At 53.3% G+C, this 14,332-nt stretch overlaps 1 protein-coding gene across 9 annotated transcripts in view; it reads left to right on the top strand.

Moving 5' to 3' along the window:
• Positions 1-1,481: 1,481 nt before the first annotated feature.
• Positions 1,482-14,332, top strand: part of ABCC8 (ATP binding cassette subfamily C member 8) — a 75,937-nt gene continuing 63,086 nt past the window's right edge. For 7 of the 9 annotated variants that reach the window (XM_025459657.3, XM_025459656.3, XM_025459652.3 and 4 more), the window contains exons 1-4: positions 1,484-1,693; positions 2,958-3,099; positions 7,863-7,984; positions 13,287-13,453. In XM_025459657.3, the coding sequence (XP_025315442.3) occupies positions 1,546-1,693; positions 2,958-3,099; positions 7,863-7,984; positions 13,287-13,453 (579 nt within the window). In that variant the 5' untranslated portion in view covers positions 1,484-1,545. Of the gene's footprint in view, positions 1,694-2,957; positions 3,100-4,310; positions 4,489-7,862; positions 7,985-13,286; positions 13,454-14,332 lie in introns of those variants that run through there. The other 2 variants (XM_049098848.1, XM_049098847.1) reach the window with 2 other exon arrangements.

The following is a 14,332-nucleotide window of genomic DNA, read 5'->3' as shown; positions in this document are numbered from 1 at the left end:
GGTGCTCGGTTCTGCTCTCACCTCTCCCAGAGCCTGAGGCAGAACTGGGGCCTTGCCTGACAGCATCCTATAGAGTCTAGAGGACTCAAAGCGGCCTCAGAATGGACTCTGAGAAGCCAGAAAAGGGCTGAAAAGAGTTTTCCCTTGGTGGCCCCCAGCCCCTCCTGAGAACATGTGTATTTATTCTCCATATCCCTAACTCAGGGAATTCTTCTAAAACCCAACCTAAAATCCCATTTTTCCTCTTTCTTCTTAGGTCCTAAACTTTTTTTGGCCAAGGAGCTGTGAGAATCTTTCAAAGGTATGGGAATGCATTACATTGTCTTCATAATTTCACCAGGTCTTTCATCTCCCCAAGCCTGTTGGTATCAGGTTAAGGATACAGCTGAGGGTGACATTCGCTTTCTCCACCCCCCCTGGCGGCCTCCCTTGCTTTCCCTGGATTTAGTTCCCTAAGTGCCTCTTTTTCAGCCTTGGGCGTGGACCCATTCTACACATTCACCTGACAGTCGCTGGAATGTTTTGTTGTTGTTTTAAGATTCCATTTATTTTTTCATGAGAGAGAGAGAGAGAGGCAGAGACACAGGCAGAGGGAGAAGCAGGGTCCCCGCAGGGTCCCCGTGATGCGGAACTGGATCCCAGGTCCCCGGAATCACCACCTGAGCCAAAGGCAGACGCTCAACCCCTGGGTCACCCAAGCGGTCCCGTCGCTCAAATGTTCTAATGTCTAGATGCGCCCTGTGGGAGACGGGTGGGGCGTGAAGGCGCGGATCCGAGGAGCCGGGTTCAGTTGTGCTTCCCCCCGGCCCCCTCCCCCGGGCTGGCGGTGAGACCTCGGGTCAGCCGAGGGACCCCTCTGAGCCTCAACTGCCTCATCAGAACTGGGAGGAACCATCACCTGCGCTTAGCAGCCGTGTCGGTGTTGAGAGATCCCCTTTGCGAAGGCGCTGGATACGCCGTGAAGCACCTGCGAGCGCCCCGCGCGTGGGGCCACTTTTGGAAAATATGCAAAGTGCTCCCCACCCTAATGATCTCCCCTGCTTCCCCCACGCTCGTGGGGGGACAGACGGCTTGCCCCACCCCGCCCCCGCCGGGACCCTCCGATCCCACCGCGGCCCGCGCCAAGCCCAGGGGCGCCCACATCCCAGCCCCGGGCAGCGCCCCTGGGCCCCTCGGACCCTCCTCCCTTCGCCCCCCGGACTGGAGCGTGCGCACCGGCCAGCCTGCCTCCCCGCGGGGCGCAGCACACGCGCGGGGCATTCCAGGCGGCCCCGGCACCTCCGGGCGCGCGGCGGTCACAGCTGGAACCGGGTCCCCGCGGCCCCCCCCCCCCCCGGGCAGGTAGGGAGCGGGGGCGGGGCGGGGCGGGGCCGCAGGGGCGGGGCGGGGCCGGCGGGCCGGCGGGAGGGGCTGCGGGCGGGGGGCGGGCGCCCGGAGGCGGCGGCGGAGGCCGGGAGGCGCGCGGAGCCAGCCGAAGCCGAAGCCGGAGCCGCAGCCGCAGCCGCAGCCGCAGCCGCAGCCGCAGCCGCCCCGGGCCGCGCCGCCATGCCCTTGGCCTTCTGCGGCAGCGAGAACCGCTCGGCCGCCTACCGGGTGGACCAGGGCGTCCTCAACAACGGCTGCTTCGTGGACGCGCTCAACGTGGTGCCGCACGTCTTCCTGCTCTTCATCACCTTCCCCATCCTCTTCATCGGTGAGCGCGCCCGGGGCGGCGGAGGGGAGGGCACCGGCGGGGAGGGGGGGGAGGGGAGGGGAGGAGGGGAAGGGAGGGAGGGGAGGGGAGGGGAGGGGAGGGGAGGAGGGGAGGGGAGGGGAGGGGAGGGGAGGGGAGGAGCGCGCCGCTCGACTCTCGCCCCCCCCCCCCCCCGGCCCGCGCCCGCCGCCCGCTCGGTCCCGGGGTCCCCGGCTGGGTGTGCTAGCCCGCGGTCCCCGCACCTGCCCGTCCCCTCACCTCCCGAGGTGGCCCCCGAATCCGCATCAAATACAGCGGACGCTCCCGGCCCGGGGGACCCCCAAGTTTCCCACCGCGGAGCCAGAGGCAGAGGTTTCTGGGGGCGCTGGAGCGGTCGGAGGGGCTCGGGCCGGCGCCCCGCAGCGCTGTGTAGGGAGCCAGGACACCCCCCCAGGCACCCTTCCTGTGCGCTGAAGCTGGGCCCCGGCGGAGTGTGCACCTGCTTCCCGGGGCTGAGCCACGCCTGTGGCCGGTCAGTACCTTCCGACGCCCCAGCGGGTCCGGGCGCCCTGGGCGGGGAGAGGCAGGAGCCAGGGACTTGGGTCCCCTTCCGCTGCTACCCCGCCTGAGGCAGCGTCCCTGCCGGAAAGCCCGCTGCAAAGTTGGGCACCACGGTCAGGACCATCCTAGGCGCCCCTTCACTTGGGAGCCCTTCTTCTCTCTTTCAGACCTTGAATTTCCCAGGCTAGCTAGAGCTCTGTCAATTCATATGGTGTGCCCCGCCTCTGTAAAACTTGTTAATTCACGCTAATTAAGATTTTTTTTTAAAAAAAGCAAATTTTAAAATTCATATACAGCTTTTGGGAAGAAAGGAAAAATTGTCCCAGAATTTAAAAGGGAAGGATGAGAGAGGCGGAGATGCTACTAATTATTGACAAAGACAATCAGATATAGGGAGGGAGCATGTGTAACTTATGCTTATATGTGTATCCAAAATTGTACCAGCATTTACACTTCCATTCTCAAACAAATGGTTTATTTACATGATCATTTGTCATATAAGAGGTCAGCATATAAAATGAGTACTTGCACAGGTGGCCCTGCATGGTTCTAGGCTTCATGCTTGGACATTTAGGTCACATGTACCAGATTCAGGCACTCTCATGCACAGGTGTACAAATGGGTACACTCCCCACTGTGGACCCATACCTAAGCACCCTGCTGGGGTTCATGCACCCCTCCCTGGTGACCCAGGCTTCCCACCTCTTCCTGCCTCTACTTGCAGGATGGGGCAGTCAAAGCTCCAAGGTACACATCCACCATAGCACATGGCTCCACTTCCCTGGGCACAACCTGCGCTGGATCCTGACCTTCATGCTGCTCTTTGTCCTGGTGTGTGAAATCGCGGAGGGCATCCTGTCCGATGGGTGAGTGTCTCAGGAGAGTGGATGGGTCCCAGGGTGCTTCCTGCAAGCTAAAGGAAACCCCAGCTCACCTGCATTCCATGAGGCAGTAACACCTGCTGATAAATCCAGTAACTGTTTACCTAACATCTCCCATGTGTCAAGCTCTCTGTGCCAGATACTGGATACAAGTGAGACCCAGGCCATGGCCTCAGTGTTGCAGGGTAGAGGGAATATGGATCTGCATGCCAAGACCCCGTGAAACAATCCTAGAGCATCATATAATGCCCCAACTCCATGGGATGTCTGGGTGGCTCAGTGGTTGAGTGTCTACCTTTGGCTCAGAGCCTGATCCCAGGGTGCTGGGATCAAGTTCTATATCAGACTCTCACAAGGAGCCTACTTCTCCTTCTGCCTATGTCCCTGACTCTCTGTGTCTCTCATGAATAAATAAATAAAACCTTAAAAAAAAAAAAAAAAAAAAAAAAGATTGTCCCAACCCCTGGAGTTACCATCTTGGGAAGAATAAAAATCACTCTTGCTTAAGACCTTTCCTTGCTTCCCAGTGTTTCAGGGTACCAGGTGCTCAGCCTGACATCTGGGGTCCTCACAGCCAGCACCCCTCACTGTCTAGCCTCAGTCCCAAGGCCTCCCCTCCCCTACCTGTCCTCTGGGCCTCCCAGCACACTCCTCACACCGCTGCTACAACACAGATCATACTGTGTTTAGTTTATGTCTAGTTGCAAAACTGTCTCCCCCTGGGTAAGAAAGGCCTCAGAGTTGGATTTTATTCATCTTTGTAATAAGAGCACAAGGCAGGTGACAAAGCTCCATGGACACTTTTTGGCTCTGAAAGAGATTAAACAAAATAGTTGTAAGAGTGAGACCTCTGGGAGGAGAGAGGAAGGCAGGGCGGGCCAAGCTTCATGGTTGAGGGGACTTCTGAGCTGAGTCTGGAAGAGTGACAAGGGTTCTGACAGCAGAGGAGTTTGGAGAGGGAGGGCCAGGGAGGCAGGGGGAGGAGAAGTAAAGGCATGGGAAGGAAAGCAGGTTGGGGCGGGAGCAAGTGCTTGGAGGCTGAAGCATGAAGCACTTGCAGGGAAGCGCTGGGGGTGGGGGCTTGGAGATGGTATTGGGAGCATCTCTAGGAGGGCTTTGGATGCCAGGCTGTGTCTGGGTTGGATTTTGTCAGCAGTTTGGAACAGAAGAGACGCGTGGTCGGCTCAGTACTAGGCAGTGTCCAGGGCAGGCTGGAGGCAGCGAGAGGATGGAGGTAGAGCACCTAGGAGGTGATTGCCGTAGGCTAGATGAGAGGTAAGTGCAGCCAGGAGTGGTGTGTCAGCAGTGGGGGTGCGGAGGAGGAGGAGGAGATGAAGCCACCATCTCGCAGAAGAAGGCTCCGTGACTGCCCGGGTAAGGGGGTGGTGGAGGGTGGTATTTTGGCTAAAATATCAGAGGTCCAACCACTCTGAGCTGGACAGCAGGGGGATGGGGTCCCCACACGCTACCTCACCCTCCCGCCCCCAATGTCCCTGCATGCTGACTCCAGCAGTAATCTCTGCGACAACTGCTTGCCTTGGGGCTCCTCCTGGTTATCCAAGTCCCCCAGACCAGCAAGAACACCAGAAGGCATGCTGCCACATAAGTAGCAGGTGACAAATCTACCTCCCACCCCCCACCCCCATCTAGACGCCCCTTCCTAAGCAGCACAAATGCTCCAAAGGGGAAAGATGCCCGTGAGTCCTCAGGCCAGAAATTCTCATTGGGTTATAACTAGTGAGGTGGCAGAGAGGAAAACACCCTGCCTGTGGAGAAGGTAGACTGGGCTCATCTGCTGGCACTTCTACGTACCAGCCAGAGGACTTTGGGGCAGCCACTCAGCCTTTCTGGGTCTTTCTTTCTCTACCTGTGAAATGATCATCATAATCCCTGCCTTGCCTGCTTCACAGGGCCATGGAGGATGAAATTAGAGCACAGATGGAATGCAGAAATGGAATGGCCAGAGCTCTGGGCAGATAGACAGGACATTCCCAGAATGTGGGAGACTGGAATGAATCAGGTCAGGAACTCCCTCCTGCCTGCTGTCAGCAGTCCCTCCTGTGTGGGGCTGCATCTGTATCCCTTATCTCCCCCAGCAGTGCAAACTGCCATTTCCTCCCCAGCGAGCAGGTTGGCTGTTGAACTGGACACTTGACACCTGGTCTTTATTGGCCTCCATCTGTGTGCCCATGCCCCTGGGCAGGCAACCATGAAGAAGGGAGCAGACAGGAAGAGAAGCCACAGATCCTGCCCTGGGGCACCCCCTGTGCCCTGTGGCCTGGGTTTACAGACCCACCTGGAAGTCTAGGTGCAGGAGGCCATGGGGGCTAGTTACAGCAGTGGTCTTCAAACTCTAGCTAAGTTTAGGGTAAGCCCCATTTAGCGATTAAGTAAGGCATCTTAACATTTGTAGGGCTTCCTGTCTTCCTTTGGGTATTATTTTTGTGTGATGCTCCGAATTTAGAACAACCAAAGCAGTGCAAGTTAGAGAGGAAACACTTTTTTTAGCAATATAACTAGAATGTTTTCCTAGATCATCATACACTGGAAAAAACCCATACATAAGACTTTTACCTAATTTCTAACCTAATTTAGTGTGTATTATTCAGCAAAGCAGCCCAAGTCTATTTTGTTAAGTCATGTCATGAAATATTTATTTCAACTATGGGTATTCTTCATCCTATTTAATTATATTAAATATTTATCATTTCTGCCTCCTATTGCAAAAACTGAATTTATTCAAACTTACATCTAATATTTAAGATGTCACTTAAAAATCTGTGAGGCAATAATATAGTTTCTCAGAGACTTATTCCAAGAGATACAAAGGCAGGAGTTTTGAAGACCCCTGCACAGGGTGTTGGCTCTCCCAGTGACCCCACTAGTCACTGATGGCCTTGTGCATCCTGTATAAGTCTTTTGCTGAGAATGCCCACCAAGGCTTAAGGAATATCAACATTTATGGCCTCATTTAACAAGATATTTAGAGATCGCCTCTCTAGTCAGTTTGGTGTCTTGGTGATGTCGTCAGGGACCCAGCCTCTTGCCATCTTTCTACATCATCCTCTGTGTGTCTGGCCTATCTTTCCCCATGGTCACAAGACAGCTGCCCAGCTCCAGGTATCACTTAGGGAGGAAGGCAAGGGCAAAGGAGACCAGCTCCCACATGCCTCTTCTTTATGCAGGATATCATCCTCTGCAGACTCTCCTTTGCATCTCATTGGTCAGAATTGAGTTTTATGGCCACCCTTAGACCAATCACTGACAAAGGGGTGTGGGATTGCATGGCTGCTTGAACCAATCACCATCTATTCCCTAGGGTTGGACACACTGCTGCTAGAACAAATGTGTGGTTCTTTTAGCAAACCAGGAGGGGAGCCCATAGTGCCTCTACACCTGTACGCTAGTCCTACTGGACTACTTAGGGCCCCCACATGGCTCTCCTCATGTCCTCCCTCCTTCTCTGTTGAACTCTCCATCCTTCAAAATCCAACCTGGAGCCACCTCCTCTGTGAAGTTTTCCTTGGTTGTCTGCTCACTCCTTGTGCTCTCAGCCTTCAGACCATCTCCAATATCACTTCCCTAGACTGCCTGGGTAGACAGCTCTGAGCATGGTTGCCCCCTCCCTATGCTCAGTTTCTTGAAGGCAGGGATGCTTGGCATGCTAGATAGAAGGAGCAGTGCAAGCCAGGGCATCCTTGGGGCAGGAGATTGCAGGGGGCCTTCTGGGAATGGAGGGGGTCCCAAAAGGCTTCAGCAGGAAGAGCAGGTTGGGCAGTGTTGAAAAAGTGGCTTGAGGCCGTCTCACCTGGACCTTTTGGTCCCCAGCTGATCAGTGTGGATTTTGGCTTCTGTAGGAGGGAGCCGTGGAGGGGCACAGTCAGGCCAGTTAAGGTGAGCTTCCTCACCAATCCTGGGAAAGCCTGACGTCAGAGAGAGCTGGGGCTCCCTACAGATCCTGTCACCAGAGCAGAGTGCACCCACCACCTGGGCCTCTGTGAGTTACACTGGGGAGGGGATGAGCTGATATTGGCCTCCATAACCATCTCAAGGGAGGAAACAAAACCGGCGACCTTGGGCTTGTTACTTAGCCTCTCCACGCCTGTGTTTCCTCAACTGTAAAATGAGGAGGCTAAGAGGACCAACTTCATGGGATCTCATGATGATTAAGTGAGTTCATATACATCACGCGCTTAGAACAGTGCCTGGCGCAGGGTAAATGCTCGATAAATATTGACTACAGGGCTGTCATTACACCACCTGGGGCCGGGTGTCAGTGCTGACTTATACTGTTCATGTTAAGTGCAGCTGTCCCTGAGAGAGTTGGGGTGCACAGGCCCCCGTACTGCCCAAGGGACCCCAGGGCAGGAACCCAGCTGTGTTCACTCCCAGGGAAGTGGTTCCAGGCTGGAGGCTCTGCAGCTGTGACTGCTAAGCATGGCTTCCCCATGTCAGGGTCTGTGAGCCTGAACCCAGGGAGAGAAAGCTATGAGTTCCAAAGTGTGGACACTGAGTCCTCATAGCATCACCATGTGGCTTCCTGGACCCCTAACTAATGGACATGTTTGGGGTATGTTTGGGCTGGGCAGAGCTGCCAAGATAAGGAGTGGAGCTGTGCGTATGATCCAGAGACCCTACTGTGTGCTGAGCCCTAAGCACAGAGCCTGAGCTGCTCTTTTGGGGGATTTGGTACATCTACCTCCAATGTCTCTCTCTTTCTCTCTCTCTCTCCCTCTTCCCCATCTCAGGGTGACTGAATCCCGCCATCTCCACCTGTACATGCCAGCCGGGATGGCGTTCATGGCTGCTGTCACCTCCGTGGTCTACTATCACAACATCGAGACCTCCAACTTCCCCAAGCTGCTGATAGGTATAGGGGGCAGGAGGGGGCAGGAGAGCGATAGTTCCCTTCATCCATGCGTCCAGATAATGTTTACTGAGCACTTACTAGGTGCCCAGCACTGTTCTGGGGAGCTAGAGGTTCAGAAGTGGAGAAGAAAAACCCCCACCTTCTGGTGGGAGGAGACGGGCAAGCAAAGACAGTGAATGAAGACATAGGTAGGAACGATGCTATGAAGAAAATAAAGCCAGGCAAGGGTTTGAGAGTGATGGCCATGTTGCTGTCTATATAGGGTGGTCGGGAAAGATCTCTGATAAGAGTGAGCGTGCACATGCTTCAGGGAAGAATCCTCCATGCTTTGGAACAGCAAGTCCAAAGGCCTGTTGGTAGGAACAAATTTGACAAACCGGCCAGTATGGACAAAGCCAGGAAAGAGGAGGAATGGTAGGAGATGAAGTCAGGGGCCAGGAGAGGAACAGGGCAGATCCCTAGGCTTTGGGTGTGAGCCTCTGGGCAAATGATGGTATTAATAACTGAGCATGGATCAGGGTTTGGGGAGTTGGCGGAGGTGGGGGGAGCGGGCTCGGACATGTTGTGTTTGAGACAACCAACTCAAGTGTCAAATGGGCAGTTAGAGAAACGAGTCGGGCATTCGGGGGAGGTCAGGACTGGAGATATACATTCAGAGGTCATGGGCTTGTAGATGGCATCAAAAGCTTGAGCCTGGCTGAGGTCACCTGGAGAGAGAAGAGACTAGACCCCAGGACTAGAGCCCGTGGTTTGTGAACACTTAGAAAGATTCAAGAAGGGGTGCCTCCTTAGACCTTCTGACACTGTATGGCTGGGGTCCCAGGCGGAAACAACAGCAATGAATGTTGATGTTTATTGGGCATGTATGGCGTGCCAGGCTTGCTAAGCTCCTCACGTGCGTTGTCTCACTTGACCTCCACAATCTCCATATCAGTATCACAGCTATCCCCTTTCTACAGATGTGGACACTAGACTCAGAGAGGTTACAAATAATAACAGCAAACATTCATCTACCGCTTGCCGTGTGTCAACCATGCTCCCCAACATTTCACATATATCAGCTCATTTCATCCTTACAACAGCACTCTGAGGTAGATACCATTATCACTTCCCTTTTACACAACAGGAAATTGAAGCTCAGAGGTTAAGTGACTCACACTAGTCTGCCCGACTAGTCAAGAGGCAGAATCAGGGTTAGATCCCCGGAGTCTGGAACCCAAGCAGGCTCTTAACCGCCTCTGAGACTGTGTGTCTAAGGGTCATCAGACTGCTTGGGCCAAAGGTATCAATCTGGAGGTCTATCTAAGGTCAGGGCTGTACATCTGGCTGAGTGGCTGTGGTCAGACTGTATCATTAAGTCAGGCTATGATTTTTAGGAGTCATAACATCTAATTGACATTTGGAGTCTGGAACGCTCTGTGCTAAGCCAGAGACAACATGGTGTCGTGGGTGGGCAGAGGGTATTTCCCAAGCTAATCGGGACGTCTGTCTTCCTGGCTAAGGGGAGAGCTGGGCTCCATCAGGATCATCCGGGTGACCCCCCCCCACCTGGGTGACCCTATCAGAGTGTGGCTGGGGGACTAGGGAGCACCAGCTGAGAGAGAGAGAGAGATGGTAAGTACAGACCTCAGAGAGCCTCCCTCTCCTGAAGCTTCTGAAGCAGCTCCTCTTGTACAGAGAACCCCTTTTTTACCCTCGGGCCTGGCTGCCCAGTGCCCCCTAGAAACATCCTATCCGGGCATATGGCAAGTTCATTTTCTCATTCTCTGGAAAGCACACAATGTTCTTTCTTTAAAGCACAAATTACCCGCCCCCCCCCCCCCCCCCCCCCCGTAGATAGACCATTCTTTCTCCAGAGAACAAGGACTAACTCCCTCCATTCCCACTTGCTAGAGTTTTGCTCTGCAGCGCCAGAAATTCTAGAACAGGTAAAAGCAGGGAGGTTATACCTCTCTGAGCTCAGGGATTGAGGGCCGTGGGTATTGGGGAAACAGCTGGCCCTCTGAGAAGACTCCCATCTGGTCACAGGTCTGGAGTCCTGCAGAAAGGTGAACCCCACTGCGGCTTACTTTGGCCCACAGAATAACCTTGGTCTTGAGGCTCCAGATGAGATCAAGGAAGTGTTCTGTGAAAACATCACGTTCGAGCTGGGAACTGAAGGAGAGGTGGGACCTCACTGAGAGAAGGGAGAGGAGAATGTTGGAGGCAGAAGGAACAGCATGCGCAAAGGCCCTGAGGCAGGAGAAGCATGCTAGGAAATCCAGAAGAAAACCCGTGGCTAGAATGCAGAGAGCAGAAGAGAAATGAACTTTGAAGCCCGGAGTGGCAGATGGGGACCGTACTAGGTGGGGCCCCCAAGGCCACACCACAAGCATTGATCTTTCTCATGGGCACTGAGGGTTAGAGTGTGTGTATATGTGTGCGTGTAACGTATACATAACATAAAATTTGCCACTTGAACCACTTCTAAATGCACGATTCCATGGCATTGAATACATCCACATTTTTTTGCAACCATCACCACCATCCATCCAAACTACCCATCTCCAAAACTTCGTCTTCCCAGACTGAAACTCTGTGTCCTTCAGACAATAACTCCCTGTTCTCCTCTCTCACCTCCACCCCTAAAAACTACCAATCTACCTTCTCTCTCTATGAACTTGACTACTCTCGGGACCTTGTCTAAGCGGAATCATAGGCGAATTTGTCCTTTTGTGACTGGCTCATTTAACTTAATCGAACACCCTCCAGGTTCACCAGTGTTGTAGCATGTGTCAGACTATCCTTTCTTTTTTAAGGCTTAATAACACTCCACTGTATGGAAATGCCACATTTTGCTTATCCAGTCATCCCTCAGGGGCCCCTTGAGGTCTTGCACTTTTTGGCTCTTGTAAATAATGCTGTTAGGAGCATGGGTGCCTGAGATCATCTTTGATCAGATTATTGCTTCACAGAGGCTAGACTAGAGATGGGCAAGTGAGCGAAGCATGAGAAGGCTCTAAAGGGAGAGCAGGGGAGATGTGAGGGCAGCCCCCGGGGGTTATGATGGTGACCCAGCTCGCCCAGATACTTAGGAGGTAAAGGAGATAGAACGTGGTAATAGGTAGGGTGTGGAGAAGGGGAGGGAAGACACAGGGGTAAGGAGCATTCAGAGCCTGAAACTCGCCAGCAGCCCTCATGTCATACCCCGTCCTTTCTGCTTTCCTCTCGGTCAAGCTCTAAGCTTTGGCTGAGGGCTGCTGTGTCTAGCACAGGGGAAGGGACCCTCGGGCTTAGTCCTGGGCCCACCACTAAGTCCCTGTGTGACCTTGGACATGGCACTCAGGCTCTGAGAGCCTCAGTTTCTGCATCTGGACAGAATACAGAATAGTGAGTCCCTGTCTAATCACAGGGTTGTTATGAAGAGCATCAAACCACATCTGTTAAGGCCCCTCTGAGGCATATTTTCAAGACTGGGCCCCTGTAGGGGACCATCACGAGGGGCCAAAGAGGTTCTGATGCTTGGTTTCGGTCTGGGGGAGTGTAGGTGTGGAAGCAGGGTGATGGACTCCAGCTGTGGGATCCTTGGGACGTGGGAGCCAGACCAAGCTGAGGGGATTATCACCCCAGTCCTGGCCAGAGAGGGGCAATGCACAGAAAGCAGACGCTTCTGCCCTCTATCCTAACGCCCTCACCCAGGGACCCGAGATAGATGACATTCATCCCTCCCGGGGCAAGTTCACCATCTTGGCCTCGTTCCCAGCCCACACTTAGGCTGGGCCAGACCCCCGCTTTGGTCTCCAAGAGATGCCCCGGCATTCATGCAACCAGGCCCACGTAGGGATGGAGGGCAGGGGAGGGTGTCTCCTTCTCTGTGCTCTGACAAGAGAAGAGCCCTAGGGGCTGTAGGCTGCCCTTGTGGGCATCTGGCCCTAGGGAGGGAAGGGGAAGGAGCTGCCCACCTAAAGCTTCTCCTAGAGGAGGACTAGTCATTGCTGCTTGATGTTGTTGCTCGCTGATAGTGGTTTATTGGCCGGTGGTAGTGGTGAGAATTTAGAGATTAGAATCTACTGTTAGCTTCTGATGCTTACGGGCCCAGGTCTGAAATCTGGAGATGATAACATGGATTAACAGCTGACGTCCCAAGAGCACCCACTGCGTGCCAGGCCCACCGTGCTAAATTCTTTCCATGCAGTGCTCACAGCAACCTTTGAGGAAGTGCTACCATTATCCCCATTTTGTGGGTGAAGAGACTGAGGACTTTACCCCCAGTCACATGGCTGTTGAAGTACAGGATCTGAGCCCAGGGATATCCGGCTGCCGGGCCCTGCCCTAACCACCGTGCACACTGCCTCACGGAACTGTCACTTACTTGTTCAGATCCCCAGCCCCCCAGGCTCCGTGAGGGCCGTGCTGCTGCATGCTCTGCACTGGCTGCACTCAAGCTCGTGGCGAGCGTAGGCAGGCCACATCCTCCGTGGGGCTCCACTTTCCTCATCTGTAAAATGAAAGAGCAGATTGAAGAACATTTAAGACCTCCCCAGCTCGGGCACGCCTGGGTGGCTCAGCGGGTGAAGCACCTGCCTTCAGTTCAGATCATGATCCCAGGGTCTTGGGATCGAGTCCCACATCGGGCTCCCTGCTCAGCGGGGAGTCTGCTTCTGCTTCTCCCTCTGCCCCTCCCCTCTGCTCATCCTTGCTCTCACTCTCACCCTCTCTCTCTCACACATAAATAAATAAAATATTTTTTTTAATCTTTTTTTTTTTTAAGTATATCTTTCCAGCTTGGAAATCCCACGAGGAAACCATTGTAGGATAGAGCCTCCCAGCATGGGCTCCAGTTCTGCCACCTGACTTGATCAGTTAGTTACCTGGGCCTGGCTTCCTTCGTCCTGGGGTGGTGGCAGTTCCTCCCTCACAAGGGTGATTGTAGGGAATAAGGGGAGATAATACTCAGAGCGCTCACTTGGCACAGTGCCTACAACTTCGTTAAACTTAAAAAATAATATATTAATTACCATAAAGGAAAACTTGGCTGACCAGCTTGACTTACAAGATCATTAATGTTTTGAACGTACCTACCATGAACGTGTGAATGTATGCACACCCCCTCAACATGACACACTTACAGATTCACACACACAGCCCTTTGCTCAGAAACGGGCATCCATACCCATGACTTTGGTGTATTCACTCACACACCTCCTCCTGCCTGCTTCTTTTCTCTCCTTCTCTCTCACAGTCTCACACACACGTGAGTGCATACGTGCACCACACACACACACACACACATACACATACACACACATCCTTTCGCCTGCAGCCCTGCTAGTCTACTGGACCCTGGCTTTCATCACCAAGACCATCAAGTTCGTCAAGTTCTATGACCACTCCATCAGCTTCTCACAGCTGCGCTTCTGCCTCACGGGGCTGCTGGTGATTCTCTACGGGATGCTGCTCCTGGTGGAGGTCAATGTCATCATGGTGAGGGTAAGCAGGCCACTCCCGGGCCACCCCAGCACTCCCCTCAGGAGACACCTGGGCCGGGGTGGGTCTCCTCCTGATCAATGTCCTGCCCCTGGGTGTGGGCCCCCACCTAGCTGCTTACACAAGCCCTGGAAGGAGGCAGCCTCTTTTAGCGGCCCCCAAAGGGGAGAGGTTTGAGAGGAACGTTCCATCTGGCCCAGCTGCCCTCTACCTCACGCTCCCAGAGGGAATGGAAGTGATAGGATGCATTAGCCAAGGTTGAAGGATTCTGGGTATAAAACCATAGAGAGGGAAAAGAGCTTGGAGTACTGGCTTCTCTGAGCTCTGTTGCTGCTGTTATTTGGGGGGAGAAGAGTTATTTTAATGTGTTCATATGGTTACACATATACCAGAATGACTAAACGTGGATGCATACATGGCTTTTGTCTTGTTTCATTATCATTTTTGCTTACTCCTTTCCCCTCTCTCCTCTCTCCCTACCCTATATTCCTCGGGCCTTTCCCTTCCCTGGGTAACCCAGATTAACAGCCTCATATGTGTCCTTCCACTCTTGGTTTTTATTACTATACCATCTACTTGTATCTATTTAGGGTGCTTTTTTCTCAACACCTATGAGAGTAAAGATTTTTCCTCTCAATATTCATTTTATAAAAATAGGATCATATTATACACAGTTTTGTAGGTCTTGCTTTTCTCACCCAACAGATATCTCTTAGGACTCCCTCTAAGTCTGGTATGGCTAATTTAGTTTTCTTAATGGCTGCATAGTATTCCATCATGTGGATGAGCAATAATTTATTCAAACATTACCCAGTTGATGGGCATTCACTTCACTGCCAAGTTTCTGCCTTCACAAATAATGGTGTATTAAACAGACTTAAT

Source organism: Canis lupus, chromosome 21 (genome assembly GCF_003254725.2).
Source record: "Canis lupus dingo isolate Sandy chromosome 21, ASM325472v2, whole genome shotgun sequence".
Classification (NCBI taxonomy): domain Eukaryota; kingdom Metazoa; phylum Chordata; class Mammalia; order Carnivora; family Canidae; genus Canis; species Canis lupus.
The sequence above is the reverse complement of the archived record's forward strand: the minus strand, read 5'-3'. Positions and strand labels throughout refer to the sequence as shown.